The sequence below is a fragment of the Bos javanicus genome, chromosome 2 (assembly GCF_032452875.1).
Source record: "Bos javanicus breed banteng chromosome 2, ARS-OSU_banteng_1.0, whole genome shotgun sequence".
Taxonomy (NCBI): domain Eukaryota; kingdom Metazoa; phylum Chordata; class Mammalia; order Artiodactyla; family Bovidae; genus Bos; species Bos javanicus.
In genome coordinates, this window is record NC_083869.1 from 84,919,165 (window position 1) to 84,940,044 (window position 20,880).

At 39.3% G+C, this 20,880-nt stretch overlaps 1 protein-coding gene across 2 annotated transcripts in view; it reads right to left on the bottom strand.

Moving 5' to 3' along the window:
• The window catches only part of HECW2 (HECT, C2 and WW domain containing E3 ubiquitin protein ligase 2), a 445,768-nt gene that overhangs the window by 106,867 nt on the left and 318,021 nt on the right, over window positions 1–20,880 (bottom strand). For both annotated transcript variants that reach the window (XM_061440781.1, XM_061440789.1), the window contains 4 exons: window positions 20,749–20,844; window positions 11,459–11,609; window positions 10,693–10,796; window positions 10,054–10,178 (listed from right to left, as the gene is read on the bottom strand). In XM_061440781.1, the coding sequence (XP_061296765.1) occupies window positions 10,054–10,178; window positions 10,693–10,796; window positions 11,459–11,609; window positions 20,749–20,844 (476 nt within the window). The remainder of the gene's footprint in view (window positions 1–10,053; window positions 10,179–10,692; window positions 10,797–11,458; window positions 11,610–20,748; window positions 20,845–20,880) is intronic.

The following is a 20,880-nucleotide window of genomic DNA, read 5'->3' on the forward strand; positions in this document are numbered from 1 at the left end:
AGGTGAAGGAACCCATCCCAGCCTCGGGCAGGAAGCAATCCCCTGGGGTTGGACAGCTCTTTCAGCACAGGAGTCTTAAGGCTGGTCTTAGAATTAATTACGTCCTTTCATCTTCCCCCTCTCCACTCAGTGAGACGTGTAATATAGTGCCAAGTTCAACTGATCTTTGCAAAAAGCATCTACCGTAAGAAAGATTCCTCTCATCAGTATCTAGCAAACAACCTTGAGAATCACCGCTTTTTCAACTCTGAATAATATGCACATGATTATTAAGGTCTATATAAAACATATAAGGCAAACAGGAACATCCCTCTAGACTCTGGCTCCATGTTTATAAAGAAATTACATATATATTTACTCACATATATATGTTTACTTATGTATGTTTATATATGTGTATGTGTAACATATTTACACATGTCTGTATTTATATATAGGCTTCCCTGGTGGCTCAGTAGGTAAAGAATCTGCCTGCAATCCGGGAGACCTGGGTTCAGTCCCTGGGTTGGGAAGATCCCCTGGAGGAGGGCATGGCAACCCACTCCAGTATTCTTGCATAGAGAATCCCCATAGACAAAGGAGCGTATCAGGCTGCAGTCCATGGGGTCACAAAGAGTTGAACATGACTGAGCGACCAAGAACACATACATATGCTTATATACATATCCATCTATTCTATTTTTGAATATATATTTTATGTTTATTCAATATATATAGTATTGTTTTAAAATGTACATTATATATATGTATATACATATATATGACCAGAAGTATACTTATTCAGAAAAGATATTTATACTCCAGTTTATACAGAACTATGCTGAGGTTTCTAATCACAGCTCATGGATAGAGACAAAGAAAGTCATTTAATCTCTGCCTCAATTTGCTCAGCTCAATGATGGGATAATAGTAACTGCCCTGATTTCTTCATAGGCATGTGGGATTCAAATCCAGTGGAACAAAGGGTATAAAAGTACATTGAAGAGGTAAAAATCACTGTAAAACCATAGAGTTTAACTAAGTACAAGAATATATAAGGGATTATGCCTACCACCACTGTGTTCTAACAGATCAATGATAGTAGTAAAACTGTTTTCTACTTTCAGTCTTTGAAGATCTTGGGCAAGCATTCCACCTTCTATTAAGGGAAGAAGGGTCTCATAACCTCTTATTAATTATGTGCTAAGTTAAGTGAAGTTGCTCAGTCGTGTCCGACTCTCTGCGACCCCATGGACTGCAGCCTACCAGGCTCCTCCGTCCACGGGATTTTCCAGGCAAAAGTACTGGAGTGGGTTGCCATTTCCTTCTCCAGGGGATCTTTCCAATCCTGGGATAGAACCCAGGTCTCCCGCATTGCAGGCAGACACTTTACCATCGAAGCCACCAGGGAAGCCCTGTTCTAAACACTGAGGATACAGAGACAAGCACAACCCAATCACTGAAAAGAATGGAGAGGGAAAATTACAGGGGAAGGTGGAAGACAGGTGTTCAGTGGAGGCAGAAAGTAGTTTGGAAAACAGAGGTCACAGTTGCAATGAAAATGCTGAAATACACTGATAAAACTAGCAGAGCTAAGAATTAGAGGGGTCCAAATGGCTTCCCTTGTAGCTCAGTAGGTAAGGAATCTGCCTGCAGTGCAGGAGACCTGGGTTCGATCCCTGAGTTGGGAAGATCCCCTGGAGAAGGAAATGGGAAGCCACTCCAGTATCCTTGCCTGAAAAATCTCATGGACAGAGGAGCCTGGTGGGCTGCAGTCCATGGGGTCGCAAAGAGTCGGGCATGACTGAGTGACTAACACTAACTAACTAAAAAGCTCAGAAACACTAAACAGGTAGGATTAGGTAGAAAGAGCCTTGTCTTCATGGAAGCTGACAGGACAAACCTGTGTGTGAAAAGAAAAGAAACATCTTTATTCTCCCTTCTGGGGTTTAGTGGGTCTAACTGGAAAGGGATCCTTTTTTGCGTTTGAGTTGCTGTTTTGCTTTGGTCTTACAGAACAAGATGCAGTAAAGGGATCTGACCTGCTACCTGAAACAAAAGTGGACTTATTTCATAGCAGTGTCATGATAAAACTTCTTGCACAGAGTGATCTCACCTTGGAAGATGCTGCATGTGGGTTCACACTGGTTAAGGTGATCTGGCAACTGTTAATAGTATGCAGAATCCCTTTAAATGATACCTAAAGGATGCAAAGTTTTCTTGCCTGGCAATATGATTTAAAATGTCCATTTTGGTTATCCCTTCTCTAATCCAAAACTCCATTTCCCAATCCTCTTGGTCATTTCTTGTCTTATCGTTCTAGTAAAGAAATAAACACTGCATGGTTAGATGAATGATCAACTGAGTATTAACTGAATTTCTTTGTGGAATTTCATTAAAATTACACTCCTTAGAGCTTAATGTGTTTTGTATGGTTAAGTGTTTGAAGAGTTAGAAGTGAAAAATATCGAGAAGAACCGAGAGGAAATTATTGCCATTTGGCAACAGAATAAGAAAATTATATGTCTTATCAATCAACCAACTTATCAATTAATTAATCACAATCAATGCAAGTAATAATCAAACCTCCTTTTTTGGGAGCAGGTTTTTTAAGTGCTACAGTGATCATATGTCCAGGATTACCTGGCCCAGTCTTAATTTACTCTGTTATTTCCAATAACACAGGTTAGTACATTGTTGCTAAATAAAATCTTTCATTTTCCAGAAATTCTTCATCAAGAATAGGTATTCTGAATTCATGCTTGGAAAACATTATCACTGCTGCCATAGTAAATGTATACAAAGGCTCACAAGGAAGTAGATGTGAGCATCTGTATACATTATTCACTAAACAAAATTTATTATAAACAAAATCAAGTAATATTGTTTTCATAAGATATATGCTAGTATATGGAAATAGTCTTGTTTTATGCAGTTTATCTTTACAATATTTTTAATCATAGGGACTTTATATTTTTCTCATCTGGCTAAGAAGTAAAATGGAGGGAAAATTAAACTTATTGACAAAACTAACTGTAATTATCAACTCATCTATTTTGCAATAGCAAAAGTCTCTGACTTATAAGAAATATATGAGTATTTTAGAACAATACTTTTTTTCATTAAGTAGAAAGGAGTTTATATGATAGAATTAAAGTTTTTCTAGAACATATTAAAAGCTAAAGTAGTAATTATTTAGAGCTTTCCTGGTGGCTCAGATGGTAAAGAATCTGCCTGCAATGCAGGAGACGTGGATTCAATCCCTGAATTGGCAAGATTCCCTGGAGAAGGGAATGGCTACCCCCTCCAGTATAAAATAATCATTTGGCATGTATGTTGGAAAAATTATTTAGTTGCATATAATGAAATGTATGTATGTTTGATAATTATTAGACAAACACAGTCATCCCAAATATCAAAGACATGACACTAAGAATTAAATCTTGAGTTACCAGGGGAAATGGTTTAAGACAATTTTGGAAGCAATCTGATCATAACCAGCAGAGGGCAGTAGAATATATCTTAAAGCAACTACAATGCAAAAACAATAAAAACACACACACAGAGACACCGACACACACAAACAAAAAACAGTATTTTGTTCCTCAAGTTTTCCTTTAGAGTTATGGCAACTATGTATCTACTTAATTTTTGTTGTTTTCAATAAAGATGATTAGGTATCCACCAAAGAAGTATTAGAGCTAATAAATGAACTCAGCAAGGTCATAAGATAAAGATTAAAATACAGAAATCTGTTGCTTTTCTATTATTCACTAATCATGAGTTAACAGAGAAAGCAAAAAAAAAATTCTGTTTAAAATTGCCTTAAAAAGAATAAAATACCTAGAATACACTTAACCAAGGATGTGAAAGACTTATGTCCTTAAAACTATAAAACACTGATAAAGGAAACTGAAAATGTTTAGAAAAGGAAAGATCCTCTGTATCCTTGGGTTGGAAGAATTAATATTGTTAAAATGTCCATACTATTCAAGGCAATCTACAGATTTAATGCAATCCCTATGAAATACCCATGGCATTTTACATAGAACTAGAAAAAAAAAATATTAAAATTTGTACTGAAGCACAAAAGACCATGACTTTCCAAATCAATCTGAGAGAAAATAACAAAGCTAGAGTGACCATGATCCCTGACTTCAGAATATACACAAAGCTACAGTAATCAAAACAGTGGGGTTCAGTTCAGTTCAGTCGCTCAGTCATGTCCAACTCTTTGCAACCCCATGAATCACAGCACGCCAAGCCTCCCTGTCCATCACCAACTCCCGGAGTTCACTCAGACTCACGTCCATCGAGTCAGTGATGCCATCCAACCATCTCATCTTCTGTCGTCCCCTTCTCCTCCTGCCCCCAATCCCTCCCAGCATCAGTCTTTTCCAAAAACAGTGTGGTACTGGGCACAAAGACAGATACATAGATAAATGGAACAGAACAGAAAGCCAAAAATAAACCCACATACTTCAAGTCAATTAATCTATGACAAAGGAGGCAAGAGTATACAGTGGAGGAAAAACAGTATCTTCAATAAGTGGTGCTGAGAAACCTGGACACCTACATGTTAATGAATGAGATTAGAACAGTTCCTCATACCACATACAAAACTAAACTCAAAATGGATTAAAAACTTAAATGTAAGACATCAAATCATAAAACTCCTAGAAGAGAACAAACGCAGAACACTCTCTGACCTAAATCATAGAAATACATATTTTTTGGATGTCTCCTAAAGCAAAAGAAACAAAAGCAAAAATAAACAAATGGGACTTAACTGAGCTTAAAAGCTTTTGCATAGCAAAGGAAACCTACTAATTGGGAGAAAATATTTACAAATAATATGACTGACAATGGGTTAATATCCTTGATTAGAATATAAATTATATAATCAGATCACACAACTCAGTATCAAAAAGTACAAACAGCCCAATTAAAAACATGCAGATGACCTAAATAGAATTTTTACTTACAATTTTTACAATACTTACAGATGGCTAACAGTGTTCAACATCACTAATCATAAGAGAAATGCAAATCAAAAGTACAATGAGATATTACCTCCTACCTGTCAGAATGGCTATTATCAAAATATCTACAAATAAAAAATGTTGGTGAGGATGTGGAAAGAAGGGAACTGTTGTCCACTGTTGGTGGGAATGTAAACTGGCACAGCCACTGTGGAAAAGAGCATGAAGGTTTCACAAAAAACTAAAACTAGAACTACCATCTGATCAGATCAGATCAGATCAGTCACTCAGTCGTGTCCAACTCTTTGCGACCCCATGAATCGCAGCACGCCAGGCCTCCCTGTCCATCACCAACTCTCGGAGTTCACTCAGACTCACGTCCATCGAGTCAGTGATGCCATCCAGCCATCTCATCCTCTGTCTTCCCCTTCTCCTCCTGTCCCCAATCCCTCCCAGCATCAGTCTTTTCCAATGAGTCAACTCTTCGCATGAGGTGGCCAAAGTACTGGAGTTTCAGCTTCAGCATCATTCCTTCCAAAGAAATCCCAGGGCTGATCTCCTTCAGAATGGACTGGTTGGATCTCCTTGCAGTCCAAGGGACTCTCAAGAGCCTTCTCCAACACCACAGTTCAAAAGCATCAATTCTTCAGTGCTCAGCCTTCTTCACAGTCCAACTCTCACATCCATACATGACCACAGAAAAAACCATAGCCTTGACTAGACGAACCTTTGTTGGCAAAGTAATGTCTCTGCTTTTGACTATGCTATCTAGGTTGGTCATAACTTTCCTTCCAAGGAGTAAGCATCTTTTAATTTCATGGCTGCAGTCACCATCTGCAGTGATTTTGGAGCCCAGAAAAATAAAGTCTGACATTGTTTCCACTGTTTTCCCCATCTATTTCCCATGAAGTGATGGGACCGGATGCCATAATCTTAGTTTTCTGAATGTTGAACTTTAAGCCAACTTTTTCACTCTCCTTTTTTACTTTCATCAAGAGGCTTTTTAGTTCCTCTTCATTTTCTGCCATAAGGGTGGTGTCATCTGCATATCTGAGGTTATTGATATTTCTTCCTGCAATCTTGATTCCAGCTTGTGCTTCTTCCAGTCCAGCGTTTCTCATGACGTACTCTGCATATAAGTTAAATAAACAGGGTGACAATATACAGCCTTGACTTACTCCTTTTCCTATTTGGAACCAGTCTGTTGTTCCATGTCCAGTTCTAACTGTTGCTTCCTGACCTGCATACAAATTTCTCAAGAGGCAGATAAGATGGTCTGGTATTCCCATGTCTTTCAGAATTTCCCACAGTTTATTGTGATCCACACAGTCAAAGGCTTTGGCATAGTCAATAAAGCAGAAATAGACATTTTTCTGGAACTCTCTTGCTTTTTCCATGATCCAGTAGATGTTGGCAATTTGATCTCTTGTTCCTCTGCCTTTTCTAAAACCAGCTTGAACATCAGGAAGTTCACGGTTCACATATTGCTGAAGCCTGGCTTGGAGAATTTTGAGCATTACTTTACTAGTGTGTGAGATGAGTGCAATTGTGTGGTAGTTTGAGCATTCTTTGGCATTGCCTTTCTTTGGGATTGGAATGAAAACTGACCTTTTCCAGTCCTGTGGCCACTGCTGAGTTTTCCAAATTTGCTGGCATATTGAGTGCAGCACTTTCACAGCATCCTCTTTCAGGATTTGGAATAGCTCGACTGGAATTCTATCACCTCCACTAGCTTTGTTCGTAGTGATGCTTTCTAAAGCCCACTTGACTTCACATTCCAGGATGTCTGGCTCTATGTCAGTGATCACACCATTGTGATTATCTGGGTCGTGAGGCTCTTTTTTGTACAGTTCTTCTGTGTGTTCTTGCCATCTCTTCTTAATATCTTCTGCTTCTGTTAGGTCCATACCATTTCTGTCCTTTATCAAGCCCATCTTTGCATGAAATGTTCCTTTATGATCCAGCAATTCCACTCCTGGGTATACATCTGGGAAAAAACACTAATTTGAAAAAATACATGCACCCCAATGTTTACAACAGTATTATTTACAATAACCAAGATATGGAAGCAACCAGTTTTCATCAACAGATGAACAGCTAAAGAAGACACGATTATCCAGCCATAATAAACAATGAAATTCTGCCATTTGCAACAATGTGGATGGACCTAGAGAGTATTATGTTTAGTGAAATAAGACCAAGACAAACACAGTATGTTATCACATAATACATGAAATCAAGAAAATACAAAAAATGAATATATATAACAAAACAGAAATCACACAACAAAAAAGATGGTAGGTTGAAATTGACCACAGCGGGAATATTAACACCACAGAAATCAGTAAGTGCAAATCAAGTCTTAATACTGTTTTACGGGCTGTCTAGACTAGAAATGAGTAAACTAGAGACTTATGGACTGGCTGGCTGTGTTTGCAAACAAAGTTTTATTGGAATATAATCGCACCCATTAATTTGCATGCTGTCCTTGGCCCAAAAGCTGAAGATATTTATGCTCTGGCCCTTTCCAGAAAAAGTTTGCTTGCTGCCAGTTTCTAAACATAAGTTCTAGATTTAAGAAATTGATGAAGAAAATAAAATGCTAATAACATAGAATGAAGTTCAAATTGTGCTGTTACACTGCAAACAGCACACATACACACAAACAAAATGAACAAAAATAAATCCAATATTCAAAAACTATTATCTGGCTCAACAAAGAAGGTGCTGACCTCACTGACAAAAGTACGTGAAAAGTATCAGCTCTTTCTCCAAGATGCATCCTCACCATCTCTACTGCTGCTGCACTAGTCCAGGTCCTGTCCATGTCTCACCCCAGGGCCTTTTCACTTATTCCCGCATGACAAGTTTGCCTTTTAAAACCTATTTTCAACATTGCAGGTAGAAGAAACTTAAAAAAAAAAAATCAAAACTACATCCCCATATGAACTCCTTTAGGAATAAAACCCACTTAGAATGAAGCCCAAACTCCTTGCCAGATTACACAAGCCCTACATTTTGAAGCCCTGCTCACCCCTCTGATCATACCATATACTACATCAAACTCATTCCTGTCCTCAAGCCTTTGCTCTTGCTTGGCAAGGAAAGTTCTTCTCTAAGACCTTTACCTTCCTAGCTTCTTGAAATTGTATAACATTCTTGGAGAAGTCTTTCCATCCACCTGATCTAAACCAGCATCTCCAATAGCTTGGCCCCCTACTCACCCTAGCCCTGTCGTCTATACTGTTTCAGTTGCCTCATGACAGATTTCACTGCCTGAATTATTTTTTTGTTCACTAGTTCATCTTTATTCTACTCTTGTCTTGTTTACCACTCTATCCTGAGACTCTAGAATGTACTAGGCAAATTATGGGTATTTAATAAATATTGGCTGAATGAAGGCATAAACAAATGAACAAGCAAAGGAAAACTTGTGTTACCTGATTCCAAGTTCAAAGCTCTTCCCACCACAGCATGACTTATTGTTTTACAGTGACAACTCTAAATGTTATTCATTCTTCTTTATATGAAAGCCTTCCATCTCCTAGAATTGTTCCATACATGAGTTTAGATTCCTGTAACCTGGCTTCTGAAAAAAATACATATCATCCTGCTGGCAAAGGTCCATATAGTCAAGGCTATGGTCTTTCCAGTGGTCAGTTCTAAGAGCTGGACCATAAAGAAGGCAGAGTGCCAAAGAATTGATGCCTTTGAACTCTGGTGCTGGAGAAGACTCCTGAAATTCCCTTGGACAGCGAGGTGATCAAACCAGACAATTTTAAAGGAAATCAACCCTAAATACTCATTGGAAGGACTGATGCTGAAGATGAAGCTCCGGTATTTTGGTTACCTGATGCAAACAACTGACTCATTGGAAAAGTCCCTGACGCTGGGAAAGACTGAGGGCCGAAGGAGAAGAGGGTGTCAGAGGATGAGATGGCTATATGGCATCACCAATGCAATGGACATGAACTTGGGCAAACTCCAGGAGATGGTTAGAGACAAGGAGGCCTCGCATGCTGCCGTCCATGGGGTTGCAAAAGTCAGACATGACTGGGCGACTTAACAACAACCTGGCATCTGCCCACCTTTCAAATCTGACTTTTGCTAGTGTCCTATGCTCTCCACATACCAGCAATACCAAACTGCTGCACTAATAATTCAGTTTCAGTAGTTCTACAAATTACTAAGACAGCTCTGCAACTTTATGAATCTCTTATTTTGTAAATGATGCTCTTTCTACCTAGAGAGCTCTGGCCCGTCTTATTTCTAGGGCAAATTCCTTCGCAATCTTTAAAACTATCAGTCTTTAAAACCTTCTACTATTGCCTTTCTACAGCCTCCAAATCTAAGAATGTCACTCTGATCTCAGAATAGAATCTAAATCCCCTGCCATGCCCCACAGGCAGATCTATGATCCAGATCTTGCTGACTTTCCAATGTCCAGTGTAATACCACACCACTCATTCTTTCTATCACCACACAGCAGCCCCTCTGCCCTCTTCTGAGCCCTAGGGTCCGTGCATGTGCTATTTCAAGTGCTCCAAACACCACTACTCTCTTCCCGCAAAAAAAACCAAAAACAAAAACATGATCTCCTATACACATTTTATATATTTTAAAATATTCCTCTATTTATTGATTTATTTTTTCAGATTATAGCAATGTAACATTTTATTTCTTTGTTCTTTTGGAGAGCCCATAATCATGATCTCAAAGCCCAATCTAACCAACGCCTGTGGTCGGTGCTCAGATAGTTGGTTATATTTGTGCAGGAAAAATAAAGTGATCATTAAGAGTACAGAGAGTCAGCATCTCTGGGATTTTAACCCTAACAATCCCTTGAGCAGTTTATTTCACCCCTCTGTACCTTGGTTTCTTCATCAGGAAAACACAAAAGTTTTATCGAACTCATAGGTTTCTAGGTTTGGGCTAAATGGTTCAAGACATGGGTAGTACTTAATGCTGAGCTGGAACACATGGCACTTGGTAAACACCAGCTATTTCCATTCTTACTGTCAATACACAAATGAGGATAACTTCCTCTGGCCTATTGCTTGTTTGCTCACATCCTCTCATACTGGCTACTCACAGGGTTGGAATGCAGCACGGTGAAGAACTCTGGGCTGATGAGGAACTTCACGGGGGGAGACTGTAACAGCAACGTGAGCCTGGATCTGGAGGTAGAGTGGGGCAGGACGCTCTCCCGTCGGAAATCTAGATGGGGCAGACCACAAAGGCGTTCAGAGAAAGCTTTGCACCTGGAAACATACTTATTCACTTGCATCTATATTTTTAAAGAACACCTATATCATTTACTATTATTTTAATCCTCAAGATATTTTTTTTGTATCTGTAAATTCATGTGTAAAACCCAACTGCTCTTCATCACACTAAAATGGAGCTCAGTAATATTCATAGTCATTATTAACATTTTAATGCATCCCGAGATGCAGGTTGCATCTCAGGTGATCAGATTCTTTTCTTTATTCACTACTGCACAGATCCAGAGATTTAAAGTAATTTATATTCATTTGGTTTTGTGATTCTTAGTACTGAATAAAAAGTCAAAAATTAATAGAGGTGTCTGGTGAATTTGACTTTTTGAATTGGATTACTAGATCTTAATGAAGATCAGAAATCCTTTTAAAGAAAGCCTCATTTCTTGGAAACCCTTATTTGTTTTCTACTTTTGTAAGATTACAAAACACACCAACCTGCAGGCTCTTACCTGCACTGGCTTGGTGAAAGTCGGCTTCCTCCCCGGCCCCATCAATAGCATTGCTATTTTCCTCAGGCCTCTCGTTGGTCATGGTTCTGCGGATACTCTGGTATCTAAAATCAGGAGCCTAGAGTTAGATCACAGCAGCCTCGAAAACATGGGGCTCACCGCTGCCCCAGAACTCAGACGTTTTCACCATCTCCCCAGCCTGGGCCATTTCCTCCCCCAAACTCACCCCTCTACCTTCTGGGCCATCTGTTAAGTAAACCATTGAATTTAATGTCTTCTGTTCAAAGTTTGTAGAACATTTTCCTAACATTAATAAAACTTTTTTATTTTAAACTGTGGCCTTTAATCAAAGAAAACTAAATTCCCATATTGTTAAGAACAACTTTTGTTCCACAGCAATTCATTTTTGAAAAAGAAGGATAGATTTTAAAAGCTTAGGCAAATAATAAAGATGCATCACAAATGAAGATTCTAGATATTTAAAAAGCTATTTGGCTTCAAATGACAAATATATATGCTCCGTTGTACTAAAAATCAATGCCTTGGGTTGATCATTACTTATTTCCTCTCTATAGTTTCCAAGCAAGCTGTGGATGTGTGCACTTAATACTTTTCAACCAAGAGACAGACAGTCAATGAAGTCTATGTATCAAGAGAGGCCACAGCTCCGCCTTAATGACAGGACACCCAAAGATGAAAGAGGCAACCGCGTTTTCCATTTCGCACATGTAAAAATTAGCCCAACCACAAAACTGCCCATCCTCACCGCCGGTTCAGCTGCTCCATCTGCTGTATGGAGTTGGACCTCTGCAGCACCTGCGGGGCAGGGGGAGCTGTGGGCCGCTGCCACGTCGTGGTTCTGTTTACATGATCCACGTAGAAGATCCTGCCGTGGCTGTCAATGCGCGCCTCCCAGTCTAAACAGCAGTAATGCATGGAGAGGGATTAGGAGGAGCAACTGAAGCATTGATGTGGCTCATTAAGCAGCACGTGTTTATCTCTCTGACATGCTATAATTTGGGGCTAATAACATATACCTGGCTGCATAATCCAGCAACCCCCCCACCCCTAGTCCACACCAGAATGTGTTTCACCAGTCAGTAAACAGCTCCTGAGTGCAAAACCAACCCCTTAAAAAATTCCTGATCATGGGGGGGGTCCCCCTCAAACTGCCTCCAATGCTCATCCTTTACATATAAGTACCAGCATTTAAAAAATACTAGTTGTTATCATAATGTTTTAGATATTCACATCCAAATTGGTATTGATGTTTATTTTCACCAAAAAAAAGTGATTTTTCTGTTTTTTCCCTAACTTGGAAGAAAGATTCATAGCTGGAAATTTCCACATGCACATTTATACACAATTTTAACAGATGTAGTCTTCAGAAGAAATTGCTATCCTAGTCATCAAACAGTATCATTATCTATGAATTTCCATTTGCACTTTCCCAAAGAGGAATAAATTTCCAGAGCAAGGTTAATGACTTGTTTCCAACCTCAAATAAATACCATGTTTTAAAAGATTGTTTAATTTTATGTCTAAGCAATCCCATTAAATGTATTAGTCTTTGTTAATAAACATATAAGAGCACATTCAATAAACACAGCAACCAGACTGATCTTCAGGGCCAGACACCCTACCTCTGTGAATTCTCTAAGAGGTCATTTCCCTATTAAAATAAGGAGATCATGAGGTGATCTTTACAAAAGGCAACATTTTTAAGTTGACTGCAGTTGGGAAGGGTAATTTATATAGGAATATATGAAAACAGCAGAGATCTATTCTTTAACCAGGAAAGTTCTTTATATAATGCTATTTCTACGGCAAATATGTTTTGAAATTAATAAACACCTTTCTCTTGAACAGCTCTGTTAATATCAAAACTCTCCATGTGATCACATAGTTTATCAACAGAAAACATGGGTCTAAAACTAGGGACCAAGGGGAAAGTATGCTTGCTCCTGACCAGCTATGGCATTTACTCTGTAGGTGAGTGGAACGTGCATTCCAACAAAGTCTTTAGGATTGCAGAGACTGGCATGGTGGACCAGCCAGCACCAGAAGACCACTGAGGGCTGCCTCAGCTGGAATTGGAAAGATTTCCTTTTGTTGCTCTCAGCCTGTCATAACTTATGATATATGGCAAGGGAAAGAAAACTTGGGCTGAGGAAAAGCAGAACACTAGACAAAAAACAACTCCATGTCGTTCGTGCTCCAAGGTGACACAGACTCATGACGAAGCAGGCTGCCAAACCTGAATTATCTGGGGACAGCTACAATCTCATCAGTAGGACAGTTGCAAAAGACCGCGTGCTCAGCCTGCCATATGCGGTCAAAGGGTAAGGACATAAAAGCACGTTCAGGAACCATTTTTCAAACCCTTTGATCCATTCCATTGTTTTGCTCTGCTCTTCACATAGTTTCCCAGCTCCAAGATTCTGAGAACAAGTATTCCCACTGCATTCCTCTCTCATCAGAGCCAGGATGATTCAAGCACATGCTGTACGTCAAATCAAACGCACATGGAAACAAATGGCCATTCCTTCCCCCCAAGAATGTTTACATTCGCTTCCAATTTTTTAAAAATGTAGAATAGGTCAATTAGGAATAAAAACAGAATAGAAACCAACTAAAGGAAGCAGAGAGAGAGAGAAATATGCTGCCAAGCTCCCAAGATGAGGTTGTAACTAAAATTTGGCTCCAAGTTTTCTGGCATTTGAGTCAGAAAAGAAAACACACTGTTGCATACTTTCCATTTTCTGACAAAAGAAAATAAAAAATTAACTTCAAAGGTGGAACTTTTCCCTTGAATAAACTACATAAGAATTTACCCCATGAAACATGACCTGTATGAGGCCCATATGGGTAGCAAAATGGAGGGGAATGGCTTTGAGGGAAAGGGGTGATCTCCAAATATATTCACCACTGTACCTTGCACACAGCATGTAACAAATGAACAAATAATTTAAATAAAGTATAGCTATAAAAAAGAATGAATCTTGTATTCACTTTCCACAAAGGCCAGGAATAACCTTAATTTGTATTTCAGTAAAGATATTTCTATACAAAGGGAAGAAGGACTCTGTGGGAGAGGGCGAGGGTTGGATGATTTGGGAGAATAGCATTGAAACATGTATATTATCATATGTGAAATAGATCACTAGTCCAGGTTCAACACATGAGACAGGTGTTCGGGGCTGGTGCACTGGGACGACCCAGAGGGATGGGGTGGGGAGGCAGGTGGGAGGGGGTTCAGGATGGGGAACACATGTACACCCATGGCGGATTCATGTCAATGTATGGCAAAACCACTACAATACTGTAATGTAATTAGCCTCCAATTAAAATAAATAAATTTATTTAAAAAAAGAAAACAACTTCAAAAAATTTGCTTTCTTAGAATATGGGATGCTGGATGTACATTATGACTCTCCCTATCAAATATCGTATATTTACATTGAAGTTCTTACCTAAATCCCCATAAAGAGAAATGCTATTTTACTGGTCTTAAGTGGACTCCTGGCATTGAATTGGGAAAGACTGTTATGCTATTGGCATATTCGTGAACTAGACATCCACGCTTACCCAAGTAGTCGATACCTTCCATCCAGGCAAAGACAGCAGAGGTGCCTATAGGAAGGTCAGTCCTCTATCATTATATATCAAAATTACTTTTCAGGAGGCAGGGGTATGTTGCTTTAACATACGTTTTCACATGAGGCCTGGTTTGTTCTTGGTTAAGAAAGCAAATTAGAACACGTTGTCCGACATAAGTTTCATTCACAGCTAATACTAAAATCAGACAGGCAGGGTTAGAAGACTGGGATCTTAGCATTTACTTCCTTGTCTTGCCACAATGTAAACTGGGGTATATAATCAGTATGCTGTGTGTGTTTGTGTGTGCACACACATGTGTTGAACTAGATTAGTAAATAGAAAGCCTGTAACTAGCCATGGCTTTGTCACACTTTTGCTACGTGATGTTCAACAAATTACTACACCTCTATGGACCACAGTTTCTTTTCCTGAAAAATTAGAGGACAGAAGTAAGCATTGCTAAGGTCCCTTTCATACTAAAATAACATGAGTCGGCAAATGACATGCATTTTACTACATTAGGTTCAGTAAGGACCTAGCACCATCTTATGTCTGGGCCAGAATTTCCAATATAGACTCTAAATCCATTCATACTTTTTGTCCAGAGGCTCTGGGGTCCTGAAAACCATCCACTAACTGCACTTCGGTCACTGCAGCTCCAATATTATCTTTTGTGCGTTTTGGTCTTCCACATAAGACTTCATTTCCATAAAGAGCTTCATGGCAATAAAAAGGTTTGAAAACTATTATGTAGAGAAATGTATCTCAAGGTATGAGGCTCTGAAAGTATGTATCAGAATCACTGTGAGGATTGATGTAAATGCAGATTCCCAGGAATTATCCTAGCTCTTCAGAATCAGACTATCTGAAGCCAGCATTCAGTTATCTACATTTTTAATAACCTTCCCAGGTGGTTCCTAAGCACACTAAAATTTAAGGAACACCCAAATAAATTAATAAAAACTTTAAAATGTAGCTAATTCACTGTACAAACCCACGGAGCTAATGCTGGACTTCTCAGAGGTCATGAAGTACAGGCTCACAAGAAACGAAATTTCAGTCTAAATACTCCAAACTGAAATCCAGGAGCAATGGGATACTTAGATACCCTGAAATTCAAATATATTAATAATATCCCCCTTTAAATAGCTGGACAATAAGGGGAAGTTGCAGAATTAGGAAGCGTCAAAATCTGCACCAAGCCACTGTCACAGTGTCTACTTCAGAGGCAGGAAGGTAGAGCAGGTGAGGTCTTAGACAGTTTCAACTTTTGGAATCAGACCATATGGGCACGGAGCAGGGGGCAACCGTAAGGCCCCTCTTCATCTCATCATTCTTCTTCTTCACTCCTCTCACACTAGACTTTGGTCTCCACTGGACCACCCAGGTGATCAGACGAAGACGTGAACACATCTCAGTGAATGCTGAGGCTGGGAAGAATCAACGTCTAGACAGGATGCGTCACATCTCAGGGAAGCCAGTACCGAACTGTCCACATGAATCAAAGTGGTGAGAGGACCGTGAGCGGGGCCTGACTTCATTATAACTGGATTTAGGAAAATGAAACACCTGAGGGTTGTGAAGTAAACTTACAAGCTCACTATAAAAATGATAATAATCATGGTATCCTCACCAAAATGGTGAGATGATGAAGTTAAAATGAACTAAAGGTACTTTTAAGGAAATAATTAAGCTCTGTAATAGATGCTACAAATTTTTCCTTATTGAAACAATCAAGGAATTATGATACAATTTGTATAAAGTACAAAAGTAAGTTAAACTTGTCTATGCTTTTGGGAGTCAAGACAGTAGGTGCCCCAACCCTTTGGCAGTGCGAGTTAGAGACTGCAAGGGGGCACAAGGAACAAGTGATGTGGTGCCGGCGGCCCAAGTGGGCTCAGGTTGTGGGAATTTAGCAGGCGGAATGGGCTCTTTTCTGCATGCATGTTATGTTCGAATAAAAAGTTTAAAAAAATTAAAAATCTCAAATCTCTTAATATTCAGTTTTTAAGGAAGAAGCTTTTCAGATTAAAAGCATGAATTTTTTTTCTCGAAAATAACTTTAAGGTTCTAGAGACTGAGCCCCTAACTTTAAACAGAGTAGAAATTCTATAAGATTAATTGTACTTTTCACATTCAGTGCCTTCTTTTAAACCTTTATTTCAAAGGATGTTCTAATAACAAAAGTGCACAATCACACAAAAAAATGGTAACCATTCCCCTGTGTCTTTCCAGGGCTACCCCATTTGAACCCACCATATAAGTAATACACTAATCTAGATTCTATAAGAGTCCACTGTTCATCAGTGAATTATTCATCCCTATTCCTACCCTTTTGGGGGAAAAATATTTTTCAACAGCTTCCTATTGTCTCCAGTGCAGCCATGGGTTAAGTCACAATTATACTGGAGGCAATAAGAGAAAAATAAAATAGCTTTTCAGAAGGGGCTGAGCTGACCATTCTTTTTTTCTCACTCATCTTAATGCTAAAAAGACCAAGATTCGTCATGCTGATAACACTGAGTGGGCTTCAGCCCTGAATGGCCTCCAGCTGCCAGCCTATCAATCATCTCAGAAAAAGATACAGCAGATTCTTAAGGCACTCAGTACATATTCAACTCAACCAGCTTCCCTGCAAAGCTCTCCAAGAGTGCCATGCCTGGTTCTTTTAAGAACCAGAGCTTTCTTATTTTGTATGGCTCACTGGAATGTCTCTCAACCAGTTGGGGTTATATAGCTTGTAAGGTCACAGCACAGGGTCCATGGCCTAAAGCAAAAATAAGAGTTTAAGAACCACTCAGTAGATCATTATTACAGCCGAGGCAGTCTGTACTAAGTCCAAATCTGCTCCCTGATCCTGAGATGGGAGGAAGAAGGCTGGAAGAAGCAAACAAAGCAGGAAACCTGCGCTACATAAAATGAGATCAAACAGATGTTCGGAGACTAAGTTATAACCCTGACATACAGATGACCACACAGTCAGCTTTAAGACTGAAGAAGCATGGCAAGGACATCTCTGTATCCCCTTAATTGAGTTTGCAAATCTGCAGAGAGAAGCAAGCTTTATTGGATGGTTTCCTCACTGTATGTTAGTACACACATATTTTTAAGGCAAATATAAGCTAAAATAGCAACAATAATAATAAGGAAGAAGAAAAAACGAGTCAAGAATGGGGGGATCATGCTTCAGGACCCCGTCCTGCAGGTGTGGGGATGACATACACAGAGGAAAAAACGCTTCTGAATCCAACACAGATGCTTAACAGACCAAACCCATCTGCACCAAAAGATGGTTGCTAATACTGTCACCGTCACCGCTTTTCTTCTGTGTGAGGGGCCTCCCAGGAAAGGTTCTGCTAAGTAACTTTAACCTGGAAAGAAAAGAAAGCTAAGCATCTTTTCAGTCTTCCTAGCTCTGCCCTCAAAACACAACATAAAGTTTCAGAGCAGTACCCAAACTCTCTAATTTCAGGTGTTGCCTGGGCCTAATACCAAAATATGTCACCACTTTGCCACTAACCAAGCTTTCAGAATTTACTTTCATCTACCTATACAGTAGTCCCTATCATTATAATCTTAAATCATAGAGGAGGAAAAAATATTTGAGACTGTGTCTCAACTTCTGTGTGTGTTAGCTGCTCAGTTGCGTTTGACTCTTCCAACCCATGGACAGGGGCTCGCCAGGCTCCTCTGTCCATAGAATTCTCCAGGCAAGAATACTGGAATGGGTTGCTATTCCCTTCTCCAGGGGATCTTCCCGACCCAGGGATCAAACCCGGGTCTTCTGCATTGCAGGCAGATTTTTTACACTCTGAACCACCAGGGAAGCCCATCTCAATTTTTATTAGTATGAAATCTTAAGTTACTTATCTGGGTTTTGCTTTCTCCATCTATAAAGAATCAGGTCAGTTGATTTCTACCCATTGATCTATAAGTTACAGATAAGACTTTCTTGACCTACTTCACAAAATTGTTACAAAGAATTTTTTTTTAAAACATTTAAGATGCATTGTAAACTGTAAAGCACTACATAAGTTTTAGGTATTACAATGCATGCATGCATTCTAAGTTGCTTCAGTCATGACCAACTCTCTGTGACCCACCAGGTTTCTCTGCCTGTGGGGATTCTCCAGGCAAGAATATTGGAGTGGGTTGACATGTCCTCCTCTGGGATCTTCCCAACCCAGAGATCGAACCCATATGTCTCTTACATCTCCTACATTAGCAGGCAAGTTCTTTACCACTAGCGCCACCTGGGAAATCCCCAGGTACTATAATAAGTAATGTTAAAAGTATAACCCTAACCTTAAAATATCTTACCAGGTCATTTAAGAGACTGACCAACTGCACACTCCAAGTGGACCCCCTTAGCTGAGGCTCCCATGAGACAATGTGTGAATGCAGAATGCCATAGCTCTAAGTTAGAAGCATGGCCAGAGACTGAGGAAAGGAAGGCAGAGAACTGGCCAGGACAGGACAAATAACACAGGCAACCAAGTGATTAAATAAACTGTCAATAGATGAGACAGACTGGGAATAGGAGAGAGCAAAGCAGTGTGGGGACGGAGTTTGAACAGTAATCAGGTATGCTCAGACATAATCTATAACTGATTCATGATAGTTTAAAACCCTAAATTTGCAAGTTAATAATACATAAGAAGGAACAACTCAAGAATTTTCCTCCTGTTCATCAGTTACTCATTAAATTGGATATACTACTAAGGTGCTTTTCTCATTTTGGATATATTAAGTTATTAAAATGAACAACCAACTGTTAATTTCTTTAAATCCTAAAATTTTAGTATTACATCTGTGTAATGCAAATACCAGTACTGAAACAAATGCATGGAAACAGCACAAAGAGAGGACGTAATTTCAGCAGGAAAGTACCCATCTTTCTTAAATACAATCTAGAGACCAAATTATGAGTCCAACAGAATTCAGATGTAGCCAGGAGTCTACAGCCACACCGCCCTGAATGCACCCGATCTCCTCAGAGGCAGCCAGGAGGGCGCCATTTATCCATACACTGACGCAACGCCATGCCTCATGTCCAGGTGCCTGAAACTCCAATTACTTATTATTAATCCACATACGCATGTAAGCAAGCTCTCCCACAATTCTCTCCTGATGTTTCTAATTCAACTTTATCCAATTATATCTATATATCACCCAGGAATATTTTTCTTTTTCTGCCCCTAATGTTTTCTGCAAGGGTAAGTAATAAGGAAGTTTCCCTCCCCCACCTCCAACCTGCTTAAGACGACCCAATGGCTAATTAATCTCTTGGCTTACTTTTTAAAACTGCTTAAAATATATGTTTCCTATGAATAATCACCCTCAGTTACCCAAATATATGAACAAGGGGAGGATTTGTGCACAACAGTATTTCCAAATGATTAATTTAATATTTCTACAAATTGCTCATAGCACCTTTCAGCTCTTTTGTCAGAATTCGCCCAAACTAACCACTCAGCATTTTAGCCTTTTAAATGCATACTCTCTCTCCCCTCTTATGTCCTACCATTTTTAAAACACAGAGGGCCAAAAGGATCAGCTTCTTGCCATGATTATATATAAGAAAGTGAACAGAGAGGTGAATCAGAACGAAAAGCAATAAGGCAGAAAGATGTATTTTCCAGTATGTTCTTAAATGCAGTATTTACTGTTATTAATATCATTGTTTACCAAAATGCTTTGCTCTCACAGAGTAATATTGCTTTAAGGGATTATAGAAACTTAAATAGAGTTTAAATTACATCCAGCTGATGATTGGCCATGGGCATCACTCAGCTCTCTGAATTTAGGCTGCATAACTTTCCTAGCATCCCTAGTCCTCACCCATGTCTCCTTTAAGTGCTATGTGTTTCTTGAAAGTGAAGGAAATGAAATATCTTTCAAATCCCCAGATAATCATCATACTCCCAAAAAAATAGTAACTTCTGAAATTAATAACACTTCTCTGGATATCCCTAAGAGAAAAAACAGGACCTTGTACTTAATAACTTAAAATGTTACAAATAAATAAAAAACAGTATAATACATGGAGCTAAAGCTTTTCTAAGAGATTCTACCTATTTGTTACAATCTCTATATGTGTAATAATTGAAATATTTGTGTAATGATTAATTACACAATAATTGAATATTTGTGTAATAATTGAAAATTCATGCCGTCATTAGGCAAATTTAAAGTTTTTCTATTGTATACCCAGTTGTCCATAACACCTGGATTTCTTTCCCTTTATTTACTCTCCCCAGCTGCCCTTTCATCTGGTGGAACAGTGCCAGCCGGGAGACGACAGCTAAGCACTTTCCAGACTGTATCTGCTCGGTCGAGTGGCAGCTGCCAGCTCCCTTCTTCTGGGGTCCTGGGCATCTATCCTTTAAGTCCCGTGGGTCCTATCACCCTTGAACCCTTTGGTCAAGGTAAGCCCTTTAGTTAGCAGTTCCTCACTTGGTGGGAGAGCCTCGTCCACCCTCTGGTACCGGCTAACATCCTGGCGAACTGAAGGCAGCGATCGCAGTGGCTGGTGGCCGTTGGATTGACAACCTAGGATTAAAGGTAAACAGTTACCTAGGTATTGTT